Source organism: Protopterus annectens, chromosome 11.part0 (assembly GCF_019279795.1).
Source record: "Protopterus annectens isolate FY-2018-M chromosome 11.part0, PAN1.0, whole genome shotgun sequence".
Lineage (NCBI taxonomy): Eukaryota > Metazoa > Chordata > Ceratodontiformes > Protopteridae > Protopterus > Protopterus annectens.
Genome location: NC_056745.1, coordinates 215,538,101 through 215,563,787, shown reverse-complemented (window position 1 = coordinate 215,563,787; position 25,687 = coordinate 215,538,101). Strand labels below are relative to the sequence as shown.

The 25,687-nt window shown below is 41.2% G+C and overlaps 1 protein-coding gene across 2 annotated transcripts in view; it reads right to left on the bottom strand.

Moving 5' to 3' along the window:
* Positions 1 to 25,687, bottom strand: part of CCHR11.PART0H3orf20 (chromosome chr11.part0 C3orf20 homolog) — a 2,050,812-nt gene that overhangs the window by 802,542 nt on the left and 1,222,583 nt on the right. For both annotated transcript variants that reach the window (XM_044087635.1, XM_044087636.1), the window contains exons 10-11: positions 25,211 to 25,339; positions 13,313 to 13,429 (exon numbers count right to left, since the gene is read on the bottom strand). In XM_044087635.1, coding sequence (XP_043943570.1) covers positions 13,313 to 13,429; positions 25,211 to 25,339 — 246 coding nt within the window. The remainder of the gene's footprint in view (positions 1 to 13,312; positions 13,430 to 25,210; positions 25,340 to 25,687) is intronic.

Here is a 25,687-nt window from a genome sequence, read left to right as displayed (position 1 = left end):
GGGGTGGGGTATCTAATGACAGTGTGCTTGAGATTTAGACTCACATAAATGGGGTAAGATAACTGTGAAGCACAGTCAAGCCCTTTTTCATCCAATTCAGAGAAAATGTGCCCTACAGAGGTAAAAGATTTATTCTTTTTAGCACAGAAAGATTCAGGTGTATGGACTAGAAATACTGGGTAGTCTTAAAAAGCCCTTTGGAGAAGCTGAACCAGTCTTCCTGAGAACCCTTCTGTGTGGTGGGTACAGAAAGGAAGACAAATGTTTGGTTTTCTGTTCTTTTTTCTCAGGGGTCTCTAGTCTGATAGATTTTAGGAGAAGAATCACACATCCAGACCTCCATAAGTGACTCTGCGACTTCCTCACTCACTAAGTACTGATGAATTCCTTCCTCATCCTCAGAAGGAATAAAGCAAGGTTCTCTTTTCTTAGTCAAGCCTGCTTGGCTGACCAGACATGCAATGTTTCAAGGCCTTAGCAGCCTCCAGTATGATCTCACCAGAGGGGTCAAATAAATCAGACTGATGGAGCGACGGCTGCAAAACTACCTTTCAGTCTCGAATTGTGGAAAAGAGGTAGATAAATGAGTCCTTTTAGAATCCTCTTTAGATAACTTTCTCTTCTTTTTCTGCTCATGGGGGAGATCCTTTGATGGGGAATTACATGCCATAGTTGCACATGCCCAATCCCAGTGACATTTGTACTCAAGCAAAGTCTCTAAGAATTCAGTCTGTTCCTAACCATTTTGGGAGTAAAGGACAGAGAAATTCGACATGCCTTAACATAAAACTGTTTGCCTAAACAGAAAACACAAGCAGTATGAGAACCTACTGTAAATACTTTTGCAATTTCTGACAAATTAAAAAAGTTAAAAAGCTTTTCCACACAAAAAGGAAGACTTCCCACCAGAGATACTTATCTTTCCAAAGCTGTAGCTGAAGTCAACTACTGATGCTTACACATCTAAGCTGATAAGAAGTCTGCCTAACAGCATATATGGCAAGAAAGCTCAGATGTTTGGCATGCCCATATGTCCCTCTTATACCAGCATGCTCGCATGTTTAGGGAGGATTCACTGTGCACAAGGAAGGCACCCAAAGCTGTTTCCGACCGGCCAGAAGTCCGATACCCTTGGCAGGATATATATCCCATATAGCTAAACACTAGTCTCATCTAAAAAAGGACTGGGCATGCCACTGTAACAAACCTCTCTAACATCTCTACCCCAACCTCTCTAATTACCTTGGATTGCAGCCAAATACATTGCTTGTAAACCTATATCTTAGCTGTAATCTTAGCCACTGTTATCCAAGGGTAATAGCTGCTAGCTCAGCTATTAAAATACTTGCTGTCTTTATGGCACCAATGATATACGTGTTGTACCATTTAACTAAATACTTAATTTCATTTTGAACTATAACTGTTTACTACTATTTTTAAACAAAACCTACCTATACTTCTTGTAACTTGTAATTAATTGTTTTTAATTGTTTTATTGTGGAATTTTTCTCCCAGGGCCTCCGCTGAAAAAGGACCTGTGTCCAGTCGGATTTTCCCGGTCAACAAATGTAAATAAAATAATAAAAAAATAATAATAATAATGTAAAAATTATCTACTGATGAACAGCATGCTGATACTCAAACCTACTGACTATTCTAATGTAGGCACTACATAGGGTTCAAAATGTCCTGATACCCCCACTTTCCATCTTGTCTATGTGAGAAAAAATGCAGGCTGCAAAACAACATATCTATATTTTCCAAACCTTCTACACTAAGAACAATGCATGCTAAAAAAACAAAATGACATCCACCTCTACTTAGCATTGTACAGCAAAAATTATCTAGGTTATGACCAAAAAGCATGGTAATTAAACCTTCATAGAAGAGGGAAGAAGGGTGGTGAGTTAAGGAAAAATGAAAATAGACAACACAGATGCATAGTTATGATTAGTACATAACTTTAATATCTGATGTTGCCCTCTTCATTCTTCCTCAACATATGGGACAGAGTCCCCAGCTACGTGCATCTTGGTTGGCCCTCATGGAAGGATATTCTGGAAACTGCCAAACCAAAAGCAGCTCTGCTTTTAGAAGTCAAATGTAGTTTCTAATGAGCACTAAAGATCTGAGCATTAGACCAGGTAGCTGCTGTGCAAATATCATCAATGAATAGACCAGAAGGTAAAAGAAGTGGCCATGGATCTGGTTTAATGTGTCTTGGGAGGCTTTGAGAGGAAGAGACATTGCTGAGTATATAGAAAGGAAATACAATCAGCAATCCATTTGGCTAGGGTAACTTTAGAAAAAATAAGTTATGTACTTACCACAAAGTTCCATCTGAGTTGCTGGTTTTCATTTTTCTTCAACCTGAGGGACTCAGATCAGGCATGGATCCGATTTGGCCGCATACTGCAGCATCAGATCCAAAGTCTATGTTCCTCCCCTACCCATAATGCCCCTGTCTCCTTCATCCCCTCAGATCAAGTTAGTTGCAGAACAGCAGCATCCCAAACTACACTAAATGCCTATAAACCTGGCACAACCAACAAGTGGAAGGTTAGCCAGGATAGAGGGGCTATGACTCTTCCATCTGGGACACTACACAGCCCACACAAGGCAGGGGGAAGGAGGGAGGGATGCTTGAAAACAAATGAAAAGCAACAACTCAGATGGAACGTTATGTAAGTACATAACTTATTTATCTGAAGTTGTTGTTTTCATTTGATCTTCAACCTGAGGAACAGAGTTGCCATCTACCAATAAACCCTGGAGGGTCCTCATGGAAGGATGTTCTGGAAGCACGGCTGACACAAAGGATGCCCTGCCCCTGGAAAGAAGATCCAATTTATAATGGGAGATAAATGTGTGTGATGATGCCCAGATAGCCACAGAGCAGATATAATCTAAACAAACCCTGGGCCAAAAGTCCGCAAATATAGAAACAGACCTGGTAGAATGCACTCAGACATGTCCTGGTGGAGATAACCCTTTGGCTTGAAAGGCCAAGGAAATGCATTCAGAAATCCATCGAGCAAGAGTAACTTTAGAAACAGGCTTTCTCAAGAAAGGTTTGGAAAAGGAAACAAAAAGTTGATCTGACTTGCAAAGGATTTTGTTCTATGCAAGTAGAAATGCAGCTGCTCGTGTACATCAAGCAAGTGCAATTTGTACTCTCCTTTATTTTGGAAATTTGGAAAGAAAATTGACAAATTGATGACCTGGTTAATATTAGATTCTGATGCCACCTTCGGTAGAAAAGATGAATTGGTCTGCAGGGACACCCTATCTTTATGGAAGACCATATAAGGGAGCTTGACAGATAATGTTTGAATCTCAGAAACCCTTTTGGCTGATGTAATTGCTACTAAAAAAGTCATCCTCCATGACAGAAACTGCAAATCAACTATGGCCGCTGGCTGAAAAGAAGGAGAAACCAAGGCCTGCAACACAAAAGTAAGATCCCAAGGGGGCACCATTGGGTCCCTAACCAGAGGCCTAAGAAGAAATATACCTTTCAAAAAGGCCTTACAAAGCTTAGAAGTAGCAAGTTTGCTACTGAAGCCTCATATAGGTCCCACCGCTGTCTATCCCTTAAGCAACTCAACTGGCTTGAGTTGCCTCATATACTTCTACTCAATCAACTCTCTATAGTGCACACACTCTATTACCTTCCTGAGATAACCCCAGCACTTCAGCACCTAATTCAGCCCCACATTCCCTCTAGACCCTTAAGATCTAGTAACCAGAACCTCATAACTATCATCAAACATAAAAACAAAGCTGGTAAGTCCCTCTTGCCAACACCATTGCTAAAACCTGGAACACACTACCAAGCCAAATAACTTCTACCACCTCCTTTAGTCAATTCAAAAAACTCCTGAAAACCCACTATCTAAGTAACTGGCTATGCTCATGCCACTCACCAGGCTAATCCATACCAAGAGAATTTGTCAGGTTACAGCTATGTATAAACAGTTTTTCCCCTGAAAGCTTCCAAACCCGTATACATTTACCTTACAAAACTTATAACTGCAAAAGAAAAAAAAAGTGTACCTCTGATTGTCTACTGTAAGAAATGTTAATCACTAGCATGATGTCCTGTTGTGTGTATATATGCTATATGTATGTTTGTTAATCACCAGCATGTTGTCCTGATGGGTATATATGCCATATGGATGTATGTTCTACTTCTTTTTAATCTCATGTAATGTATTGTAATGTGGAGCTTTTCTCCCCAGGCCTCCGCTGAAAATGGACCTGTGTCCAGTTGGACTTTCCCAGTAAACAAATGTAAAATAAAAATATAAATAAATAAAGAAGAAGCCAATGAAGCTGAATTTTCACCCTATGTGAAAGTTAGAAATCGCTCTCCAAGGAGGACACATTACATGGGACCACAAAGTGGAGAACCAAACTTGGCGAGGCCAGAAAGGGGCAATGAGGATCACTGAGCTCCCCAGCTGTCAAGCTTTCTGAATGAACTTGGGAATAACAGGGAGTGGAGGATAAGCATACAGTAGACCGGAGGGCCAAGCATGAACTTCAGTGTCTCTGGGAGACTCCCCTGGAGGGGGGTTCAGAGCAAAATACTTGCTGCACTTCGCACTGGAAGGACAGGCAAGGAGATCACAGCAAGGCTGATCCCACTTTAGAAAGAACTTTTCTGCTACTGAAGGATTCAGGGACCACTCGTAAGGCATCAGAATAAACCTGGAGTCTGTCCACCAATATGTTGGACCTCTCCGGAATGAGCATTGCCACCAGAAAACGGCTGGTGCTGATTGCCCACCCCCACAATCTCATGGCTTTGCAACAAACAGGATAAGATCTGGTCACCCCCCCATTTGTTGATGTACCAGACTAATGACATATTGTCCATCTGTATGGCAATAGTCCCCAGAGGAAGAAAGGCATGGAGGGCTTGAAACACCAAAAGCACTGCCCTCATCTCCAGGACATTGATATGCAGATTGGTCTACAGAGAGGACCATGTGCCTTGGACCGTCCTTCCCATGTAATGCCCCCCCCCACCCAAGCAGGGAAGTATCCGTGGTCACAGTGATCATGGAGCAGGGAAGAACAAATTGATGAATCTGAAGGAGGTCCGGGAATTGGAGCCACCAAAGAAGGGAGTCCTTGCAAACACGGGATAGTTGAAAAGGATGTGACAAGGGAAGGTCTAGCAAGTACTACTGAACAGCTAAGATCCACTGCAGAACCCTCATATGAAGGCATGCAGTTGGTACGAGAGTGATCATGGCCACCATGGACTCCAATGCCAGAAGAACTAAACCCGCTGGGGGAATGTTGGCTTGGAGAATGTAAAGCACATGATGATGGAGTGATAACAGTCTGCCCGGAGGTAGAAATTCCCTCACCTGGTAGAGTCTAGCAGAGCACCTCTGAAATCCAGTACCTGCATCAGTGCCAGCTCAGACTTGTTGAGGTTTATGGTTATACCCACGTACTGAGCAATCTGAAGGAGATGATCCCTGACTTGAATCAGTCGATGCCTGCTTTCCAAAATAATCCATTGTCCAAGACTCCCTATCTAGAGGATGTACTGAACAGCTCTCTTGTGCAAGCTCTTTTTTGGTGGCCACTGCATTCACCATGACATTGACCGGGGGCACTTTGGACCAGTGTTGTCTGTCTGAAGTAGCACTGAGTACCTTATCCAGGTGCCTGGGGATAGGCTCAACCATATTCGGCTCCTTCCATATCCTAGATGAGATCAGATCCACTAGGGGATCTGTGGGAGGGGACACCCAGGAGGTAGAGGGTCCTGTGCCAAACACCTCCAGGAATACCGACTTGTCTGGGTTGGGCTTCTGGGTAGACCACCCACCACACTGCTGAAGGATCTCCATGATGTCTCCAAAGAAGACATCCTCCAGGGGTGATTGGGGGGAACCCTCCCCTTCCTCCAAGTTGGTATCATCCATGAGAGACTCTGGCAGGAAGTCCAAGTGCCTCCTCTTACACATATGCTTCAGAGGGCCTCCTCAGAGAGGAATTCTGGGGAGGACTCAGAAGCTTTGGGGAGTTCCTGTGTGAGAACCTCCTGGGGAAAAGTAGTAACAGGCTGTCACTGAGGGGGCAGAATGGCAGACTCAGGGCCAGAAAAAGAGGGAGCCAGGACAGACTCTGAGGAAGAAAGCATCAAGGGTCTCGAAGGAGCTGAGATGACTCTCTCCACCACCATGAAGGCAGAAGGTGAGCGGATCCCTGAAGTTGGCATGGCTGATGCCAGATCCACTGCCCCCTGCATCAAGGGGAGAGCCGGAGCAGAACCTCCTGGTGCTGAGGCTCCAAGAGGAAGGGAAGAGCCCAAAAGCCTCAAAGTCAAATCATCCCCTTGGAACAGACGCAGAGGCTATGGCTCCGAGTCAGTTGGCTCTGAAAATGTCAGAGCCAAATCCCTCATGGCAACGGTCGGTGTTGAGGTACCAAGACCCATTGGTGCCGACCCCTCAACACCAGAAAACACCAGACCCAATGACTCCAAAACCGGGAGTCAGATCGGAGAAGGAGTAATGGGGAGAATAATGGACTGCATACTCCTGGCCCCAGAGGAGGAAGGAGCAGGCAAAACTCCCAACTGAATCTGGGCCGAATGAGCTTTCATATCATCCTGTCCACCTCGGCTTCGAACAGGGTCTGAGAGGACTGGATGGAGGATGCTACCGACCCAGGCATGGAGAGGTGCCGAGGGGAAGCAGAGAGAGGAGACCTAGCCCGGGAGGTCTCCAGCTCTGGTGAAAAATAAGGGGACCGGAGCCAAGGAGAGCTCCAGCTCAGATCCAGGTGGAATTTGGCCAGGGGTTCAACCAAGGAAGAGTGGGCTGGGGACCGCTTCCTCAGCTGATCCCTCTCTTTGTATCGGGCCTTCTCCCCATCCCCAGACTTCTAAGTGGAAGGCTGAGTCCCAGAAGCCAGGGTGGAGGAAGAAGAAGCACAGGCCTCTAAGGGAGGTGGAAGGAGGCATTTCAGGATGAGTTTGTTCCTCCTGTCAATCAACATGTGTGAGTTGAAGAACGCGCAGATTGAGCAGGAGATGTCTAGGTGTGGGATGCCCAAACAGACCACCCACAGAGTGTGGGCATCAGACAGGGGATGCTTATGCCCAAACTCTGCGCATTTCTTGAATCCACGCTTGGGGGGGTCAGCCATGGCTAGTAAGAAGAAAACAATACACTCACTCACGCACACTAGAGTAAGGAAAGAGAGAGAGAGATTTTTTTTTTTATATGCCAATGCCTGAGTGCACAAAGACAGGGTAGGGTAGAAAAGGTAAAGAAAAAAACAACTTACAACACACAGAGCTTGGAGCTAAGGAACCACGCTGCTGTTCAGATTGGCAAGCGAGATCGGAGGGGATGAATGAGACAGGGGCATTATGGGTAGGGGAGGAGCTTGGACTTTGGATCTGATGCTTAAGTATGCGGCCGAGTCAGATCCATGCCAGATAAGAGTCTCTCAGGTTGAACAACAACTTCAGATCTGATATTCCCAGTCTGTTCTGTGAGAATGAAACAACTGGTCTGAAATCCTTTCTCCTGTGTAAACAGAAACATAGTTGTCTATGTACATCCAAAGGATGTAGCATGTACACTCCCTTATTTGAAACATTAGGGAAGAAAACAAAAAGGTGAATTTTTTGATTGATATTTGACTTAGAGGCTACTTTTGATAGGATAGATGAATTGGTTCATAAAGTAACTATGTCTTTGTGAAAAACAATGTAAGGGGATTTGGATAATAGAGCCTGTAGTTCAGAAATTCTTCTTGCTGATGTAATAGCTACCAGAAATGCTGTTTTCCAAGACAAAAATTTTAAATCAGTTTTGGCTGAAGGTTCAAAAGGTTGTTGTGATAACCCCTGAAGTATGACTGTCAAATCCCATGGAGGAGACAACCCCAGAAGTATGACTGTCAAATCCCAAGCAGGTAGGTGACTGATCTTTCACTGGTGGTCTGAGTAAGACGGTGCCCTTTAGGAAAGCCTTGCACAATTTGGAAGAAGTTAAACAAGAAGCTTTCTCTCCTGAATGAAAATTTGATATGGGTGCTAACTAGACATTGATTGTGGAAAAACTAGCACCTTCCTGAAAAAGAGAAGCTAAAAACTCCAGTACCAAAGAAATTGGAAAAGTAAAAGTGTCAGTTTCCTTTTTAAGGGCCCAAATAGAAAATCTTTTCCATTTACTCCTGTAAATCTTCCTAGTACAAGCATTCTGGGAAGATAAAAGTATACGACAAACCAGGGAGGAAAGCCTGGGCTGTCTAGCTATTAATGGAATTGGAGAAACCATGTAGTTAGTTTGAGGCCTGGAATATTGGGATGCTTCATCCCTGTTGGATGAAAGAGAAGGTCTGGACTGGGGTCCAGTATCCATGGAGGATAATAAAAATGAAACCAAAGGAAAGGGAGCCACACCTCATGAGGCCAAAAAGGGCAATGAGGATAACTGAGCTCTTCAACCGATTGGCTTTCTGTAAAAATTTTGGAATCAGAGCTACCAGGGAATAGGCATAAAGGAGACTAGAGGGCCAAACATGGACTAGACCCTCTCTCAGTGACTCGGGGGATTAGGACAAAATACCTGCTGCACTTGTTGTGGGGAGACGCAAAGAGATTGAGAGACCACTCATGAGGCATCAGAATGGACCTGCTGAGTTTGTCCAATAGTACGCTAGATCTCCCCAGAATGTACACTGCCACTAGAAAGCAGTTGGAGGAGATCACCCACTGTCACACACTCACAACTTCTCAACACAGGGGGTAAAATCAGGTTTCCCCTTGTTTGTTGATGTACCAGACCACAAACATGTTGTCAGTTTGAATCATAGTAGTACCCATAGGGAGAACATCTTGAAATGCCAGTAAAGCTAGTAGGACTGCTCTCATCTCTAGGACACTGATGTGGGAATCGGTCTCATGGGGACCAGATGCCTTGGACTCTCTTTCCCAAGAAATTCCCCACCCATCTCAGTTGGGAGGCCATGGTCACTGCAGGAGACGGAACTAAGGGACGGCCCAGTTAAATGTCACCTGACTGGTTCCACCAACAAAGATGGTTTCTGCATATCTTAGTAAGTTTGACTGTGAAGGATAGAGGATGCTGCAGAATAGACCACTGAACACCTAGAGTCCATCGGAGAACATGCATGTAGAAACATGCTAAAGGAATTAAGACTATAGCCGATGCCATTGAATCTACAGCCTGAAGGATAAGTCTGGCCGGGGGAACAGGATGAACAAGGATTTGCTGTACCTGGAATTTGATTGCATCTATATGATAAGCAGGCAGAGAAGCAATCTGACTTATTGTGTTCAACTGGACACCAATGAACTCCAGGCTTTGTAATGGCTGTAGTTTGGATTTGGAGATATTGACTGTAATGTCTAGTGTTTGACAAAGCTGGAGACAATACTTCCTGGACAGTTCTATGAGATGCCTGGTTGGGGCAGTAAGGAGCCAGTCGTCTAAATATAGAAATACTCTGAATCCTAGCAGTCTCAGGTGAGCTGCTACCACTGCCATACACTTGGTAAACTCCCTGGGGGCTGTGGTGAGACCAAAGGGCAGGGCTCTGAACTAACAGTAGCTGCCTCCCAACCAAAAACACTGATGTCTTCGGTAGCATCTGTTCATCTTGATGAGATAATATGCATCATGAAGATCAACTGAGCACATTCAATCATCCTTATACAAAAAGAGCAGAATGGACTGAACTGTGACCATTCAGAACTTTGATTTCCTCACGAATTGGTACAGGTTGCTTAGGTCCAAAATTGGTCTCAGGTCCCCTGTCTTCTTTGGCACCATAAAGAACCCTGAGTAAGTTCCAAATCCTCTTTGGTTTGCTGGGAACTCCTGGATGACTCTCTTGAGCTGTAGCTTCTCTCTGACTGGTTGGGACATTGGGATCTTTCTCTTTTTTTTTTTTTTTTTTTTTTTGTTTTGGGATGGAGGAGTCTGAAAAAATGGTATAAAACAACCTCTGGATATTATTTTAGCACTCAGGAAACGTTTGTTATGAGTCCAGACGTTTGGATGCAAGGACAAGCACCCCTGATTGCCTCCAGAGATGAGCAGTCAGGCAACCCTTCAGGAGTGGTGAACGGGTCTAGCTGAAAAGGAGTCTTGGAAACCCTGGTTTTGCACCCCCCCACTACGAGGATTGCATCTTCCATTCCCACTCCCCCCTTTGCCCCTAGAGGAGATGTCTCCATGTGAATTCTGGAAAGAACCCTGGGATTTCCAGAACCACATTTTCTTGCCCCCTCCTTGATTTCGGGTGAAGGATCATTGAGGGGTAAAAAAGCAAATCCCTAAAGCAGACAGGGTCTTTCCTTCCTGTTCACTGCAGAAGAGCATTCCTTTAACAGAAGGGCCAAACAAGGACGTTCCATCAAAAGAAGCATTGACAAAAGAAGACTTGAAAGGCTCTACAAAGTCACATAACTGCATCCAGGTATGTCTCTGTACAGCAATGCCTGAACTGGCAGGCAATGAGGTATCCTCTGCAGCAAGGGATACCAACTTCATGGACACACTGGAAGTTGTGAGGATGCTCTTTTTTAGTCCTCCACAGACCATAGCCGGCCTTAAGCATAGGCCAACTAGGCGGCCGCCTAGGGCACCGCTCTAGTAGGGGCACTTTTCCAGTATTTATTTTGTGTAGGTAGACAAGGATGGGGGCACTGGGTGGTGTGGTGGGGGGCACCATGGAACCCTTTTGCCTAGGGCACCAGTTGACCTAAGGCCAGTCCTGCCACAGACATAGACTCTGAGAGGGATCTGGACACCTCATTTGGTTAAATCCCTCTGCAGCCTTGTAAAGTGCGCCAAATAAATCAGGGATCTTAAGGCAAAGGTTGCTGAAGCAAATTTGTGCTTTCTGAATCTGTCCAACACCCTTAACTCTCTATTAGGAGGATGGACAGAGGAACTCTCTTCAGCTAGCTCCTTTTCTGTGGCTGCCGTCACAACCACAGCATCAACAGGGACTCCTTTGCTCCAATGGGGTCTGTCTTTTGGTGGTGCCAAAATCTTGTCTGGATGATAGGGGATTGGTTCAACACAGTCCAGTTCTTCCCATGCCCACCAATAGACTCAGTCGATAAGCTCATCAGCCTAGGGAGTCACCCAAGATGTAGATGGACCAGAACCAAAAGCTTCCAAAAATACTGACTTCTCTGGGGAAAGAGTATGTGAGGAGCAACCACTTTTCTGCTTACGGATCTCCAAAATGTCTCTGAATGAGATGTCATAAGGTGGTGATCTGAGGGACCCTTCCCCTCTGTGAGGGATTCCAAAGGGGAATCTACATGCCTCCTTTTGCACATTCTCTTACTGATAACCTCCTCAGTGGGATGCTTTGGTGTCATATCCAAAGAGAAGGGAAGTTCCTATGAGGGAACTGTCTGGACGCTAGTTGGTACTGGCTGTTCTGGTGGAATATGTCTGATGGGATCAGAGCTCAAAGCCGGTGTGGGAACAGATGTAGGAGCCAAGTAAGAAAGAGAGATTGGGTCTCTTTGATGAGAGAAAACCCTTTCCACTATCTCAAAGGCAGATGGGCCAAGACAAGTCATGGAAGGCAGCATTGGAGCCGAAACTTCTGAAGCAGGTAAGCACCGATTCTGTCCTGATCCATGCCTCAAGGAAGGAGCCAGACCTAAGCTATCTAGCACCGAGGTTCTGAGAGGCAAGGATGTCCAACAACATCAGAGTAGATCCTGGCCTCCTGGATCAGATGCTGATGCTTCACTTCCATGATTCATCCTGATCTGATGGGATAGGAGCAGACCAGTCAAGGAAACTGTCAGAGTCAATGACATAACCCTCTTCAGCTCTGACACTGATTCTCCAAGGACTCTTGGATCCGTTGGTTCTGAAGCTGTGGGATGGATTGGAAAAGGAGATATTACTATATGGGAAGTGTAAAAGTTAACCCCATCTGAATCTGAGCTCTGAGGAACTTCCTCATCATCCTAGCCACTTTGGCCTTGGAGAGACTTCGGGAGGACCTGAGAGATGAGGTTGCGGACCGTGGCCTAGAGTGTTTCCTTGGAGTGGTTTGCAGAAAGGGGAATGGAGCCAAGGAGACACTCACACAAACTCAGGTGAGGGAGTTCTGGGAGTCTTTGAAGTGCCAGAAGTCAGATCTGAGGTTTTTGGATCCAGGGGTTGTATCGGAGATTTACTTGATACAATTATCAGATCCGTGGGCTTAGGATATGAAGTTTTCCTTTTCAGATCCCAGGAAGTAGGATACGAAGATCTTCAAATCTTCTGAGGAGGCTTTGAAGTCATAGATGTAGAAGGAGTCTTTGGAGATCGAGGAGGGGACCTCTTCCTAGGCTCCAAAGGAGCTTTAGAATGTTTGCTAGGGGTTTGAGCCCCGGTGAAGGAAGAAGAAGATGGGGGTAGTAATCCCTTGAGAATCACTTGTTTCTCCTATCTGCAATCATCCTAGAATTAAAGGCAGCACAGATAGCACAGTCAGTATTGAGGTGTGCTGCTCCTAGACAATTAACACACTCCCTGCAGGCATCAGAAATTGGAATTTTGTGCCCACAGGAAGTGCATTTTTTTAAATTCTGTTGGCTTCTCGGCCATAGTTTGGTAAAAAATAAGGATAGAGAGAAAAGATTTGTTTTTAAACAGCAAAACTATAAACAATGGTAGTGGTAGTTACTCAAACATGGTAGGAAAAGAAATAAAAGGAAAGGAGATACCAACAATGATATGCAACAAGTATACCTACCAATATAGAAAAAGAGAAGTAAAAGAAAGGGCTAATGAGTAGAAACTGAAAAGATAGATAGAAGGGAGGATGTAAAGAAAGTTAACTGGATAAGATTTTCTGATGGAAAAACTACTCATAAATGCTTAAACGATTGAAAAAGTCTTCTGAGAGAGTATCCATATCCGTGCCTGATTGCAGCAAATGAGATCTAAGGTGTTGTAGGCTAGCTGAGGCATTATGGGTAGAGGTAGGAGCTTGAGAGATGGATCCATAAGTTTGACATATGCAGCCAAGTGGGATCTGAGGTCGGTTCCGGTACCCATATGTTCAGGAAGAATGAAAAGGACAATATCAGATCTATCTTCCATCCATACCTTACAACCACTCTAGAACAAAAGCCATACAAGGTATAAAACAGATATGTATTCATCCATTCTATTTTACATTATTTGTCTCTTTAAATGGCAGTGCCGATTTTCCTGTTATGAGTAATGTTTCTAATAAAATTATCTTCTTTTATAAAATAATTTTTGTAAAGTTAGCTTACGTTTTTTTTCATAAAGAATTTCTTCTTTGCTTCCTTCTCGTTTATTTTTTTCAAATTTTCCTTAGTTAGTTCTCTTGCTGCTTTGGAGGAAAACTTTTGATCTGACAGTATTTGTCCCTGTGGGGGAAAAAAATACTTTAGACAGCATGGACATTTCTTCAAACATCTACATTCAGTTGCTTGTTCTGTATTTATCTAATAAAACGTCATTAAGTTTTATAAAACCATCAATCACAAGTGCATAACTAAACTGAGTGAGTTTATTGACACGGAAAAATCCCATCTGTGACTGTGGAGACCTAGGTTTGAATGAAAGCCTGAATAGCAAAGTGCTTCTTAGGATGAGGAAAAGTATTCTGAGGGAGGAGGGGGCAGAATTCAGCCTATGCAATCATACACTAAGTATAACTATCCACTTCAGTGCACTGTACACAAACTGTTTTCCCAGACCTCAAAAGGAACACTTTGGGCATAATAAAGAAATCCTTCACTGTCTAAAGTATGATGGCATGGACTTCCATCTCTTGATGACAGAGTAGCCTGATTTATAGGGAATTGAAACCAAAAAAGTAAAATAATAATTCAGACAAAATGCTGCAGAAGGCTTTAATTTCAGTCTTTTGTTTCTCACTGTTCTGAAAGATTTGAAGTACTATTTCAACTAATGTACACAAAATAAATCTTCAACTTGAAAGGTAATCTGTAACATTGCTGGAAAAATACACAAAGTATAGAAATCTATAACTGCATCACTAATAACAGCTTTCATGTCTTTCACATCAGAAGCATCTCTTAACAAACAATACAATATCATATATTTTAACCTGCAATGACAAAATAGCCATTCATGATTCATTCTATGTGATTAAAAAATCACTTTCATAAAGTTTACTTTAATATAAACAATCAATGTTTCACTTTTAAATAGTATAAACAGGGCTTATAATATCATTTTGCCAAAAAGTTAGCAAGATAAACTAAATAACTGCCACTACGACCTGTCATCATATCAAAAGTAGTCTGTCTTTTTCTTTCTAGTTCAGTATACCGAACATACTACAAACTGCCTTTTGTAAAAAATGGTCTACATTTTCTAATTCGTATGCAGTATTCCTCAGTTTTAGTCATCAACAGCTAAAAAATGGCAGTAAACACCACCCTATGTGCCACTTTCTTTTTTCAGTTAAACATGACAGCATGTCCTATGCTACTTTTATTTTATTTTAAATAAATATAATAAGGGTAGCATGTCCTATGCTACCCTTATTATATTTATTTAAAATATGTTTATGAGGTAATCCTACTAAGCAGAGGCCTTTCTGTATGGGAGCTCTTGGGAAAAAACAATATATGATATACGTTTCAATGTAATATAATGAAGATCCAAGTATAAATCGGCTACAGCAATACATGTAATATACTTATTCAGTTATTGTAGCATTAATTCATAATTTCATAGACTGCAAAGAAGTTGCAAGGCTAATTAGCCTAAGGATCATGTAAGACTTGTCAATACCCCCCCCCCCCCAGGCTTTATCTTCTTTCCCAAGAAGGGATAAGTCATTTAGTGCTGGGGCAAACCTGAGAGCTCCTATCTACTTTTCTAGGTTTAGTCTGAAGGAAAATACCGAATTGTGTTGTTTAACCTTCAGAGGAAGTTTATTGCAGAGAAGAGGTAGGTATTGGGTGATGAATCCATCTCTTCATCAAATTCTGTTTATCTGCTTTTAAAGGTTTATACTTCTAGTTCTAGTATTAGCTGAACTGTTTGACTTACTGAGATAAAAGAGGTTAAAGACCACCAAATCTCTAATGGCACTGTAGCCAAGGCACAGATCTTCCCTCAGGAGTCTATAAGATACAGAGTACAAGGACAGGACTTCCAGTCTCTCCTGGTAGTTAATGTTCTTGTGACCAGATAAATTGTTGTTATGAACTTCTGGGGCTTTTCAAGTTTGTTGACATGTCAAGTGAGACACACCAAACTGAGCACTGTACTCTATAATGGGTCTGATCAGCACTGAATAAAGTATAAAGATAACCTCTTTGGATAGATGAAATACTCTTGGCCATCAGTTTTGTTAAGTAGAAGGATTTCCTGACTACAATTACCATGTAATTATCAAAGGAGATGGGGATATCACCCCAATTGTCTAGTCCTGGACTACCTTTTATTTTAGTAAGCATGTGCTTTTATAATGTGTGCTGTGGGTGATTTCTGTTTTCCAAAATAAACAGTACTATACTTTATAGCATTCAATTTAAGCCCATATTCCACACTCCAGGTATTAACCAATGTAAGCCCTTTCTGAAGAATGCAGATATCTGATGGAGTTTTGACAGTTACACAAAGTTTGCAGTAATCTACAAATTTGGTAAGCAGAGGTCCTGGCTATCATTTTTAGATTAGAAATGTAGATAACAAACAGAAGGGGACCAAGCATGAACCCTTAGAAAAAATTATACTGGTTGCCCTAGCACTATCTGAACAGGCACCTGCCACACGAACTATGTGGGCTCTGTCTTTTATCCACCTGGCTATCTATTTGCCACATAAGGACCTATGTTTAAGGATGTCAGTTTCCCTACAATTCTAGCATGAGGTATGGTATTGAATGCTTTGGCCAGATCACGATACGCTGTATGAACAAACATGAGCACTGTCAACAGCCCATGTAACCCTCTTGAATAAATTAACAAGGTTTAACAGGCTAAATTGTTAAGGGCCAAGTCTAATGAGATTAACATCATAATTAATGAGATCTGTTATGATACACTCTGTGTATTTATTTATTTTGATTACTAGGAATGTCTGACTGGGTAGAAGCCCATTTTCAGCAGAGGCCCAGGGAGAAGAGTTCCAAATTATTACAAAACATTTTAAGAACAATAATTTTACAATTTTCAAAAGTACAACAAAAACATATGCAGTTTAAATAATTATAACAAATGAGTGATAATATAAAAACAATGGTTAAGAATTGATACAAGTTATATGACAATCATTTACAAAAATCTTAGATAGTTTTTAGAGAAATTAAAGATAAGTTAGTCTAATACAAAGAGGAATTGCAATATGAAGTGAGGGAAAACAGGCTTATAGTATATTTATAGAGAAAGTCATCGGACAGAATTTGACATAAGTAAGGAAGTAAGTGAATAAGGGAGAGTAAGGAGGTATAAGGAATGAAAAGGTACTTTTTCACATTTAGGGATATGTTTTATCCTGGTTTTGAACAAGAACAAAGACAGATTTTAGCTAGGAAGTATTTCAGACTGGTTTTAAAATATGGGAGGGAGGGTATTGACCTAATGGCTACAGGTAAGCAGTTCCATGCCTTAGCAACCTTGTATGAGTACATCAACACCCAGTCCTGGGGAGAAAAGCTCCATAAAAACAAAAATTACATTCAGAGTATTAGGTTACAGTAATTACAGAAGTACAAGTAAAATCATAGCATTTAAAGATACAATTTAATAAAGATGTTTGGGAAAAAACATTACATAGCTCATTTAAGTCCTACCTTCTTTTAAAACTCATTCCTCCCCAGTATGTATTGTTCCCACAGTTCCCATTTTCCCTATGTAGTTTGCTCCTACCCTTTTCTAAAGATCTCAGTTCCAGTTGTTTTATCTCTGTTACTATCTTCATTACTTCTAATATAGTTGGTTTAGATTTTGATTTCTATTTTCTAGTAATTGCTTTTTTGGCAGCCTCCATAATTAGACACAGCAAGGCCTTACCATGTCTAGGTAATGTTGATTCTATATCATAGTTCAGAAAAATCATCTCCCTCATCACACCAATCTGCCCACCCAGCATCTCCAACAGTGCATCCTGCAGAGAATCCTTAAATTCCGCCAACTCACCTCACTCCCAGAAAATATGCTCCCAAGTACCTCTTTCTTCCCCGTCACACCTCCAACATTTGCTGTGTACCTGAGTAAAAATTCTCTGGAGTCTACTTGGACTATAAGAGATAGGAGGGTTTTGAGATCATAAGTGGGACAGGTGTTTTTCTTGGGCTTGTACAGCCTTGTACCTACAGGGAAGAACATGTCTTGTAGATTACAGAGAATTTGGGTGAAGAGCTGGGCAGCATTGTTAGGGTCTGAGCAGGAGAGTATAGGGTCCCATCTGAGAAAGGATAGATAAGTTTTTAGTCTGGTAATGTTTACTCAAGTTTTGTGTTGGAATGTAATTCGTTTTGGAGGGGACTTTTTACAAGGTGTATGTTGAATCTTAAAGAACAGTGATCACTTAAGTTGGGAGGGTAGATAGAGTTATGAGAAATAAGTGAGGGATTGTCTGTAATTATTAGATCAAGCAGCGAGTGATGTGATGAGGAAGGATTGGGTCTCGTGAATTCAGAGACAAGTTGTGTGAGATTAAACACATTGAGAAGTCTGAGTATGCAGTTTTGTGAGGGGCTATGGAGGCTGAAGTTAAAAGTCTCCAAAAAGAAGAATACGATTTTCGATGTCCTAAACAGAGGAGGTTAAGTCCTTGAGTACATTATTAAGCTTTTGTAATGAAACAGGAAGAGGGAGACAGGAAATAGAAGAACTGGAAACCTAAATGAAGAGTGTTTTTGTGTTAATAATCAATTTGGAAGGGAATCTGAGGCAGCACTACTTTGAGCAAGAAGTCGCTTGTTGATGTCAGATTTGAAAAGAAGAAGAGTAACTCCTCCTTGCCTTAATCCTGGCCTGGCATCAAGAAAGTAATCACAGCCTGGGAAGAAGTAGTGCATGAAAGGATTTTGTGGCTTAAGCCAGGATTCTATGATAGCAACGATTTGGGGTCTGTGAATAGAGATAAGAGAGCTTAGCTGGTCTATTTTATTTTGAATGCTTTGTGCATTAACAAGGAAGAAGGAGAAGGTATCTGGGTCTGGATTTGATGCAATATTGCTACATAAGAGTAAGAGGAGGAATATGGGTGTGAAATTAATGAGGTATTTGGGAAATTTTAGGGGGCATTTAATGGTAGATGAATGCCAGTAGTAGTGGCTGAATTGTGTATGTATAGAATGGGATGAGGAGTCTATAGGAAAGCAGTGGAGGGAAGAGTGTAGATTAGTTTGTAGTAGTACTGGAGGGCAAAATGAAGAGGAAATTGCAGAGAGTACAATGACTTTAGGGTAAACGGTGATGAAATGCACTAGTTTGAGGTGAAGAAGTTTGAGAGAGCTGAGGGTAGTAGGAAGACAATAAATCTAATGGTATCTGGAAATTCAGTATGTGTTCCGATATTCGTGGAAATTAGGATATGGGTCTTTACGTGGAAGGGTTTACATCGGGGGAGGGACAGGCAGAATAAATGAAGAAGTCCAGGAGATGGCAGGGAAATTGGGGGGTGGAAGGGCAGCAAAGTGGGCAGAGAATCACACTGAGCATGCTTCAATCAGTTTAAGCAAGCTCAGAAGACTCTGGGCCTATCAGAGTTACCAGCTCTCTTGTATCCAGGTAAACAGGATTAATATAACGAAATCAAGCCATAATCAGTGTGTGTTAGAAAATATTACTACTTAGCTTTCAAAAACAACAATTATAATAAAATATCAAGCAGTGTGCTGTAAAAATGGGGAAAGAGTTAACAGTGAGTGTACTTAATGTAATAGTTACTATGTTTACTGTGACTTAAAAAATTCAGTTTAAGACAACCTAGAACCTAAATAATACTACCACTATAAAAATTGTTTGTGCTGAAGAGTTTGCCATTTATACTTCTTTCACAACCCCTATGGTTCCAGAGGTATGAACATTTGCTTGAAATGTGAGGACTTCATTTGATTTTGTCAAAAGGCTTAGGCTCTACCCATTGAAAGTTACAGTGCAAACTTCCTGAGCTTCATTGGAGTGAATGAGTTAAGTTCAATCAGTTTGACAATAAATGTAGTCAGAGGAAAAGGCTGGATATCTTCCACCAAAGGTCTCTGCCACAAATATCCAAGACCAAGTATTATCAGGAAGCAGAGAAACCACCAGGCCGAGAAGATAAAACGTTTATTAAAACAGCAAAACTAAAAAGTGCACTTTAAGCTTTTTCGGGTGTATCCCTTCATCAGATAATGCACAACTAAAACAAGCATCACTTTTTAAATTACAAACAATCAATCAAATTCAATATTGGAGTCTCCTTCTCTTTAAAGCTGGTTTTAAAGGAACCATGCCATTTAATCCTGGGGCTATATCGACTCCCAGCCTAATGATCCATTTCATTTCCATATATTCCGTCTGGTTCCTTAAATCACCCTTTCTCAAATTATAATGCACAACTTCCAGAGCCAAGCATATACAATCAAGTCTGGACAATTATACAAAGAAAAGTAAAATTTCCCAGTGTCAATTTAATGACCCACTAATGGAGTTCCATTTGTTCCATACCCTCACCCCGTCACCCCCGCAACAATAACACTGATAATCCTCAGCTAGCTTAGCATACTAACCAGATGACAGCAGCATTCTCATCTACTTTCATTTTTAGTTAGGAAATTTTCCTTATTAAAAGCTTTGCCACATTCTTAACAATTAACAATAAGATAGGAAATCTTCTGCATCTCTGGATAAGAATTTATTAAACCATAATGTTTGCTATTCCTTTTATAGTTCCTTGTTCTAACAACTATATAATGTTCTGCAGAAGAGGCATTATGCAGCCACCCAGCTCAGCACCCCCCACACACTACCTCTCAAGTATTAAATAGGAATACTTACACAGAAAACAACAGTCATGTCTAAAGCAAAAGTTAGATTCTTCTCTTTTCATGACTTAAACACAATTTGTACTGATCCAAGGCTGCCTAAACAAGCTATGGCATTATTCACTGACATACCCGGTATCAGTAACTTTTCCAGTGTAAGGTTACTGCACATAATGTCCCATATATACCAAGTTTAGTATCTACATTATCTATCATCATCCTGCTGCCTTTTCTACAATTGCCAACGATTGTTGTCATTATGTCATTCGTACCTGGTCAATCAGAAATGCCTCCTGTACAAATAACCACCTCAAAGGTTTAAATCTAGCATGGGACATAACCCAAGAAGATAATCTTAGTTGATTCATAACATCCCTTTTCAGGTGGACCCTGGACAGAAATGTCTTCCGATGTTTGGCCTGGATCACATTTCCTAATGACCAACAGACCTTCCTGTGGATCAATAACAATCATATCCTGCATGGAAATACATCTGAACAATATTGAATGCCACATTCCCTCATACTCATGGTGAACAAGACCTGCTTTTTTCTGACTGTGAGTACATAGTCTTTCTCAAAGACCCTCACATATCAATAGCCTAGTAAGTACCTATCTATCTTCTTCCTTGCAGATTTTCTCAGGTCATCACAACAAGGTTAGCATTTGCTCTTCAACTAGGTTTCAAAAAGAACCAATACATGTCTGGCACAACTGTTTGCAGCCCTGGCATTAGGAGCAAACAAATGATGATCCCATACTACCTTATTCTGGCTCTCATGCAAGACAGTTCAAATTGCCAACTTCTGATGTATCTAAGTCAGTCAGTCAGTACAATCCTCCACCTTCTCAAGTTTGCCAACAGATGACTATTCTTCATATGGGTTCTATACCCTGGCAAACTTGTCTTCCTTCTAACTATTCCAATTACATCACTGCAGAGGCATGTTTCTCTTTTAAATCACTGTTTTCTTTCTGCAACTTAACAATAGCAGATGTGTACAAATTCAAAGCATCTGTAACCGTTTCAATGATTAGCTAAAGAAAAAATAATTGTCCTGCTCATTCAATCAATGACATCATTTGTTTCAAAGGAACTTTAAATATCTCATCAGCTGCTGTTTCTCCATAACGGCTCTGGACTGCAGCCACAGCCTTAACACCATCTACTATGCTAAGCTTCTTCAACACAATAAAAAAACTGACTAACTTCTTATTTTTCCTCCACAGTTTCAGCATAAATACAGTTATATAATCATCAGTCAGCTATCTGTCACTTAAAAAAACTTTTGAACTACTTAAGAGCAAAATAAACTTGTTAATCAGGAAGACTTCCACACATAACTGGATGTTAATTTCATTAACATTCATAGGTTCATAGGTTAGTACAAGGCTATTGGCCCTAGGGCCTATACAAGCCTAGCCCCAACAATTCCCTGGATATTTCTTCCCACAATATTTACTTCCCTGGACCCCTGTCTAGCAGGGTGATTGACGTGATCCCCGGGGTGAATTTCCTATCTCCCATCCAATAGTCAAGGTTTTTTTTAAAGAGAGCCAAGGAGGCTCTCTGCTTGACATGTATGGGCAGTCTATTCCAGAGTATGGGGAGTCTCTGGGTCAGGAACCTATCCCTCCAGCATGTTTTGTTCATTGTGATGACAAGGTTTAGATCCCTGGAGCGTGTGGCTCTGATGGATTGGGATTTCTTTAAGTGGAGCATGTCCAACATCTCAGGGTTTGACATGGCCTTGTATGTTAAGCAGAGATTGCCTCTGAGTAGACAATATGCCACAAAGTATAGCTTAATTTTTTTAGGCGGTCAGCATAGGGCATCTGCCTGTGCTTCTTTTAGTGAGGTATTTCTGTGGCCTTTCCAGCTGTTGCAGATGTCTTGTGAGGTACATACCAAATGGGGCGTTGTACTCTATAATGGGTCTAATGAGGGATGAGTACAGTGGGACAATGACCTCTTTTTTTCTGGATGAAAAGCCCTTCGTGATGAGGTGTGTCACATTGAAGGATTTCCTGACTGTTGTGGCGATGTGGTTATTGAAAGTGAGACCACTGTCCACCTGCGTCCCTAAGTCTCTCATCACACTTTCGGTGTTTAGTGTACTGCCACCTATGTGGTAATTCATGCATACATGTTTTTTCCCAAAGGGGATAACTACACATTTCTTGGCATTAAGCTTGAGCCCATAGCTCTGGCACCAAACATCTGTTTCTGTAAGGCCCTTTTGTAGAATACTTGGCTACTAATGTAATACCAGACTGTGCTTTTGAGATATGATGTATTTTATGGTAGTCATCCACCTAATTGTGTATAGTCCTCTTTAAGTTCATTTGGTTGACACTGCAAGGACTAATAGGCTTCAGTGGAAGAGTTTATAACTCACACCCAGCATCTGTCTTGGATCTAGTTATTTTACTTTTGGGCATGGAGGGACTTTACTCCTCATGTAAAATACTTTTCATTGGAGGCCCATTTAGTCTATCAGTCCTGACCTACTGGGCTTTGATATAAGCATCTGTAAGTTAGGTGAATCATATCTGCATTTTACACTTCACAGTTATTAGCTCTATTACAAAAGAAAGATAAGCAATAGGAAATTACAGGAATGCTGATACTGTATGGCCCATTTGGGTGCCAGGCAGAAGTGTCAGGCCGTTATAAGTGCAATCACAAAAGTTAAACTGATGTGGTATGTATATTAAAACAGAGATTGTAGCATCTGGAAAATTCTTCTTACTCTAAGGTACACCAATCTCAGTATACAAGTAGCAGGAATGTGGAAGGCACAGCTCTCAATGTTGAGGATACAGGGATATAGCTCGCTTCCATGCAAAGTGTTTTAAAACAGCTTACAGAGCTTTGATTGTTACTGTTTAAGTTAGAAGTCACTGCTTTGTAAACAGACATTTGAGCATCAGTGGACAATGTGCTATGTTTCTGCCATAAGGCCAGTTCACAGCTGTGTCTCACTTAATGTATTACATCTAGCTTTGGAGTCAATATTTCATTAAAAGAAAAACAGGTTAGTGGCTGCCAAGAAGAAAGCAACTGAATTATCCAGCATGTGCACTTAAGTATAATGGATAACAATGATGTCACCATCATTATAGAACATTTCGCAAGAAAGAAGGATTATAGAGCTTATCTACAAAGAAAGGTTGTGCAACACATCTAGTTACAAGATGGGACGATTTTTTTTATAGTACAATATTTAAAGCACAAAAATAATCATGATAATAATAAAGAAAATGTAGGCAGTTAACATCTAAACAGAAGTGAAAAAGATACATGAGAAATGTTTTCTAAGAAAACGTTTTTATCCATGGGCCTAGCACTGAATACCTGGGAGATGACAGAAAATAAAACAATAATGAATATCAAGTAAGGCCAGAACATGCAGAGCAGATGTGGGACACAAGGTGCAATATTTGTCAGAAGCAGAAAATTATGTACTTACTGTTGTACTAGAATAGCCAAAAGTAAAGAAGAACAAGATAGGCAATTAGTTCCTGAACTTTAAGCAAAAAGTGTCCAGATGATACTACATAAGAATGATACTTCTACAAGTAGTCTTTTGTAGAAGTCGTGGTCAAGACTGCAACTAGACAAGTTGCGACTAATGAAACTTTTTTCCCCCCAGATAAATTACTTCCACTGCAGTCATGTCTCTTTAAAAACAATCTCTTTCTCTGTGCTTGTATGACCATGGAATTAGTATATACAAATAAGGGAGTATGGCGTGGTGAATGGGAGAAGCTGTCATGTGGGGGGTGCAAAGGGGCTTGCTCCTTCCTTAAAAAGGATGAAGCTTCATCTAGTTATGTTTGTCTGTCTGGAGCTTCAGCTAGTAGTTACTTGGGGACATTTAGCAGAAGCTTATTTATATATATATATATATATATATATATATATATATATATATATATATATATATATATATCTACAGGTCTACTTCACATCACCTAAAAAGCCTTTGACTGACTCATTTCACAGAGACCAAATCTCCTTCTTCTTCTTTTGGCTTTTCCTGGTTAGGGGTCGCCACAGCAGATCATCTGTCCGCTCACGATTGGCAGTGGAGTTTTACCATGTCGAGTTGCCAGCCCGGCACCCAACCTTCCACAGAAGGCATATACACGCACACACTCACACCTAGGGCCAAGTTAGAGTGTCCAATCCACCTGCTGCATGTCTTTTGGGATGTGGGGGGAAACCGGAGCACCCGGAGGAAACCCATGCGACCACAGGGAGGACATGCAGACTGCACACAGAAGGCACCCCAGCCGAGGATCGAACCGGTGAACCTCTTGCTGTGAGGCGGCAATGCTAACCGCTGCACCACCGTGGCCGCTCACATCACCTAATTTGTCAAAATACTAAAGACTGAATCTCATTTCACTGAAAGCTTACAATGCTAAATTTCAAAAGACTAAATGTTAAACCATAAACAAGCATACTCATAACAATAATAACTACCTCTTTCCAAAACATAAAAACTATTTACTTACCCTCTTAACACAAACTGGACAATATAAAACCACACTAAGTGGGGGCTATGCCGCCCCCCCCCAACACCCCCCCTAACTATATATACTAACTCCAGGATCACACTACAGTGGGGAAAAGGGAATATACCTCTTACTTGCCTTACAGTACTCTACACGCTGCCACCACTCCTTAGAATGCACAAAACATCCACCTTACTACTTTAGATACTTCTCATAAAAATGTAGAGCGACATACCCACATTTAAAAACACTACAACACTACTTTCTACATCACTATCGGTATTCTGATAGTCAGCACTATAAGTTACAGAAATTCTTTTTATCACAAACAAGTCACAGGTGAATGGAAACCCACATCGTGTCTATGGCTTACAATTCAGTGAAATGAGATTCAGTCAAATGTGTTTTCAGTATTTTGAAAATTAGGTGATCTGGTCTCTGTGAAATGAAAGTCAGTCAAATGGGTTTTAGGTGATGTGAAGTAGACCCATATATACACACAAAGTATTGTGACTTCTCAGATATTTTAACAATAAGAACAAGAGGAGGAGGAATGTGCAGAACAGATAAGATGCCATGTATACTTTCTGTAGCCTCCTTAAGATCTAAGTTAACTGCATGTTTTTCATCATTAACTGCTGAATGTCCTTTATCATTTGTTACTCACCATTTCAATAGATTGTGAAGAAACATCTGCTATGGGTGACACAGATAACCGTACTCTTTCATGGTGACATTTGTAGGTCAAACTCATGGCAAACTGTCCAGCAATCCTTAATGTGATAAACTCATTTACCTTTGTGAAACAAGAAAATAATGCAAAATACAAAATTATTACAAAGCTCATGATCTAAGGGTCACCAGTTTACACATAGTACACAGGCACTGTGAACATCACAAGTGTGAACATAACTGAGTACAAAATAGTACCACTAAATAAGATTATTGCAGTTTTTTTCCCCTTTCCTCAAAGTAAAATGACCTCAGAGCTAGCATCCGTGTCATGGCTTTGAGACCAGTGGCAAACAATCCCTTACAAATGAAACATGTTCAAATCTGCGCATTCTATCAGGACAGTAAAATTTCAGTTAAAATAATAAATAAATATTAAAAAAATTGTAGGGGAGGAAAAGCCCTCTGTAAT